The sequence below is a fragment of the Trachymyrmex septentrionalis genome, unplaced genomic scaffold, assembly GCF_001594115.1.
Source record: "Trachymyrmex septentrionalis isolate Tsep2-gDNA-1 unplaced genomic scaffold, Tsep1.0 scaffold132, whole genome shotgun sequence".
In the NCBI taxonomy this organism is placed as follows: domain Eukaryota; kingdom Metazoa; phylum Arthropoda; class Insecta; order Hymenoptera; family Formicidae; genus Trachymyrmex; species Trachymyrmex septentrionalis.
In genome coordinates this window covers 646,690-651,169 of record NW_017304461.1, presented here as the reverse complement: position 1 = coordinate 651,169, position 4,480 = coordinate 646,690, and the positions used below count along the sequence as shown (strand labels likewise).

The 4,480-nt window shown below is 34.4% G+C and overlaps 2 protein-coding genes across 5 annotated transcripts in view; one reads left to right on the top strand and one right to left on the bottom strand.

Annotated features, from left to right (window-relative positions):
- LOC108757121 (peroxisomal leader peptide-processing protease-like) overlaps window positions 1-4,480 on the top strand; it is a 93,338-nt gene that overhangs the window by 21,439 nt on the left and 67,419 nt on the right. The window lies entirely within an intron of this gene.
- Window positions 1-4,480, bottom strand: part of LOC108757122 (ion transport peptide-like) — a 30,275-nt gene that overhangs the window by 884 nt on the left and 24,911 nt on the right. For 2 of the 3 annotated variants that reach the window (XM_018501500.1, XM_018501501.1), the window contains exons 2-3: window positions 3,615-4,003; window positions 1,211-1,331 (exon numbers count right to left, since the gene is read on the bottom strand). In XM_018501500.1, coding sequence (XP_018357002.1) covers window positions 1,211-1,331; window positions 3,615-4,003 — 510 coding nt within the window. The remainder of the gene's footprint in view (window positions 1-1,210; window positions 1,332-3,614; window positions 4,004-4,480) is intronic. The other variant, XM_018501502.1, reaches the window with a different exon arrangement.

Here is a 4,480-nt window from a genome sequence, read left to right as displayed (position 1 = left end):
TAGAGTTGAATAAATTATAGTTACAATTAATTATAAAATAATTTGTTCAACTATATGTACGTTAATTTTATATAAAATTTGTATAGACATTACTTTTATAGTTATTATCACTTTATATTTTCTCTGAATATAGATAATGTGAAGTCAGAATGTACGAGATGATGCTGTATATTACATTCGCCAGCGATGCTGCATTTTGTCAAATTAAATTTTAAACATAATTAACAGAATAAATATATTAATTATTCATATTTCTATTAATTGTGTTCATATTAATTTGTATTAATTGTTCCAAATTTATTTTATTACTCGCCAACATTTTGACGAAGAAGATGCTAAGATTCTTTATAATTTCTATTACGATAAATTCCAGCACTTCATGTTTATCTGTTGCAGCATTGCTCGCTAATATAAGGTTTTTTCTTTTTCTCTTCTTTCTCTCTTGCGTAGAATTACCTAATATCTCATACTCATTATCTCGGTGCGAAGATACTATAATACGCGTGGATATTCGTCCAGGGGATGATGTCAAAATGCAACGAAAATATAACTGAAAGTAATGGTAACGGAAGTATAACAAATATATATTCAAAAAGAGGGATAAGTAGAGACTCGATCAATATCTATTTCTGTTCACAACTTAATCTCTCCTATACAAACTTACAAATTATTAACTTTTACTTTAATGTTACAAAAGTATTATTCTATCTTTCTTGACACTCCACGAGCAAGAACGATACTTGGGTCGACTTGTGTCACGAAATGGAATGCAGCCACATTCGATAATGCTATTTAACTCTCGGCGAATAATTCATTTTACTCGTTACTAGATATTATCGTTTGTTATCAGTTTCTGAAATATTTGTACGTGATTTTCGATCCAAACACCACTGCGATTGATGAAGCACAACTCGATCACTTAATGCCATTCACGATTTTTTTATATACTCGTCATTACTTACGGCAAACTTAGCATTACAAATATTACAAGATGTTTACGTACAATCGTTATATATATGCAAAGATTGCGTGAACAAATCGGAGCATTAATGTTTCCGACGAGTGGACGTATATCGAGTCGAGAGCAGACGAGGAAGGATAGTGGAAGTGCAAGCGGACACAGTTAGTTCTTTATATTTGCGAAAAGCGGAAAGAACATAAAAAGGGGATACATAAAGGGAGAAATCATAAACTAAAAAGAAAAGGCTACCTAAACCCCGGGATCAGCTCCGTGGAGTTGCTTGATCCACATTTGGATCTTTCCGACCTCGTCCGTTAGCAGCAGGACGTCTAAGCATCCTTTGAAGTAGTCCGTGGTGAAACATTCCTTCCTGCAGAGAGTTAAAAATATAATAATTACATAATGAATTACGTCACAATTAACATAAGTTGCATTCGTAGGCAGCAGCTCGTAGCTCGAAAATCCTGAAAAATGTCTCACGAATGATCGTAAAACATATCGTTCTCATCCTAGTAAACGAGAATAAATTGAAATGAATAAAAACGAATTCACTTCCGAATTCCTGCTTGTGGTTTTTCAAATTCATTCGGATCCATGAATACATCTGAATTCAACGTAATGAATAGCTCCTCTTTCATCTTATTTCATTTCAATAAAAACATAAAATAATACAGACATGAATATATTCATATTCAATATGATGAATAAATAGCTTATTTCGCATTTTACTTCATTTCAATCAAAACATAATATATCTATAAATACGAATATGAATCATTCAAATTCAACATGAATAGCATCCATTTCTATCCATTTGAGTCTAAAAATATTTAGGTTTTAAATAAGTTAACCATAAATACATTCCAATTCAAAATATATAAATCCTGAATTTGTATCCATAGTATAATATTGAGTACAACATTAAATAGGAATATTCTCTCCTATTTCAATCGAAATGAATATGTTATATTTATAAAGAAGGAATTATAAATATTATTGTAAAATCCAAAAAATATTTACAAGAAATTTATTTTCAAGTCGTTTTATTTTCTATTCATTTCATAAACAGAAATGAATTTATACCCACAGATATTAATTTATTTCAATTCATTTCAATATAATTCCCGCTCTAAACCGCGAAACTCGAATAAATTAAAAAATAAATTGCAATACAACTTAAAAGATTAAACTTCCAAAAAAAAAAAAAATTTTTTTAACTCCACTTAAAAATACATGCGAAAATAATAATTTTCACTTAGTGAAAAGATTTGATTATTCCGCCAATATTCTTTAAATTGCGGTTCACCTCAATGCATCTGCTTTTTCTCGTCATTTCACATCTTAACAAGGTTGAAATTTTTCCTAAATTTAGCTACATGCCGTTACATACTATTCGAGTAGTAGCTAGCCCGTCAATCCGTCTCTTTTTCACGTTGATCCCGCTCGCTCGTCACACAATAGCTCTTTTGAGACGGCCGTTAAGCGGCTTAACGCGGCGCGGCACAAACGGCAGGTAGCAGCGGATGTGCGTTGGTATTCGCTCGCACGAGCTATAAATAGAAGAGAAATCTCATTCCATTTCGATACGCGTGCCGACGTATGGTGAACGCGCTCCTCTGTGTACGTACGTTTGCATATATATCTCTGTGTGTATCAGTACCGAGAGCAGAGCACGTGTGCATTGTAGGTGTGTGTATGTGTGGTGCGCGTGCGTGTGTGTGTGTGTATATGTACAAAAGTATGTATCCGTACGTCCACCTTGGCCGTTGTTCCCCGCCGACATTTTTCAAGGTAGAAATCACACGGCGGAAGTCGTTCGCGAAATTGTTTCACCATCAGAACTCGGTAGAATCTTCTCTGGCTAATTTTTCTTTGCTATTCGCGATAATATTTTCAAAAATCCGTCTCGCCCGCGAGATGAATCTCGTATATTATGCACAAGAATTTACTCTAGAATTACACTCAATTTTTCTCGATCAAATATAAAATATGCATTTACTAATTTGACTTCTCCGAGATTGTGGAGTTTATGATGAAAAAACGAGCACGCGTTTGCAGCCCTCAAATCGGTCTTACGAATTGCAAATAGCGTAACATGAAAATTATTATTTAGATCTCGAGGAATAAACTGCTAATTAAATATTGGAATATATTTTTATGTCATATACTTAATTGTATATCTTAAATAATATAATATTAAATGATAAAAAATAAAAAATAATAGCAGAAATAAATATAAAAAACTTTTTGGAGTATATCCATGTGAATATTTTTTAAATAAAATCAAAATACAAAATTGGAATATCTTAACGGTTTATTTCTCACGAATTGAGGTTTCAAATTGAAGTTGGCATCCAGCTATTTATCCGTCTAAATTATTCCAAAAGCCAAGAATTTTAATTTTGCAAATTTCCTGACAATTCCTTGCTTTCCAGTTTTGTAGCAACCCCGTGATAGATCATAAAATTCTTTAAATTCCTTTTTATATATCAAGATTACCGCGTTTCTAACAATCGCGTCATCGCGAACGATTGCGAATATCTCATCTTTCATCGGCTTTACGCTCTAAATCGCCATGGAGCAACAGCAGCAACACACGGTCCTCGACTGTCGGTCGCGAAAGTATCTAGTCATTGTGGATAATTAAACGTACTTGCAAAGCATATGCAATTGCGGTTCCCGGAAGAGGTTGTAGCAGTCTTCGCAGATGCGGTCCAGACGGGCGAAGATGCTCTTGTCGTACACGCCCTTGCACTGGATGTCGAAGAACGACCTTTTGCCCAGAGGATGGCCGCTAAGGCTGGCGGCGTCCGCGCCCAGACCGATGCAGGACGAGATCAACAATAACGTCAGCGACCACGTGAGGACGGACATCAGTAACGGACAGGACGACCTCGCGGACGAAATTCTCGACGACGACGACGACGACGACGACGACGACGTCGACGTGAGTAGCGTCGAACACGAGGAATGATACGCGGCCGATGGATACATCGCGAATTCGTCGTTAGATGATTGGGTGTTCTGCTGCCGATGCATCATCTGAAAACAAGAGGTACAGTTATTAAACTGCAGTCTTTTTTTCTAATTTCGACTTAAAAATAAGCCACATGCTACATTCTCGAAGATTCTTTGATTATAGATTCGTCAAATCGAAAAATCGAAAAATGTTGTCTTTGTTATCTCTGTTTAAAGTATTTTATGCCTTTTATATGTTTACAATTTTATGTGTCTGTAAGATACAGAAAGTAGTTTCCATATTAATTACAACTTACTTATTAGCGCCAGCTGTCAAGAATTCCTTATTTATAGACACCGTATTATTTATTCCTACACCTGTGTCCAGATTATTTACATGATTGATAGATAATGGAAAAAATATGCGTTCCATTCGTTTGAAGCGACATAAAATTTTTTTACACTCATACAACTCATCATTATTTAAAGATTTATATTTATCATACAGAATCAGATATACTTAATATATTCTTAACATTTAAATTTGTGTATATAGATTTT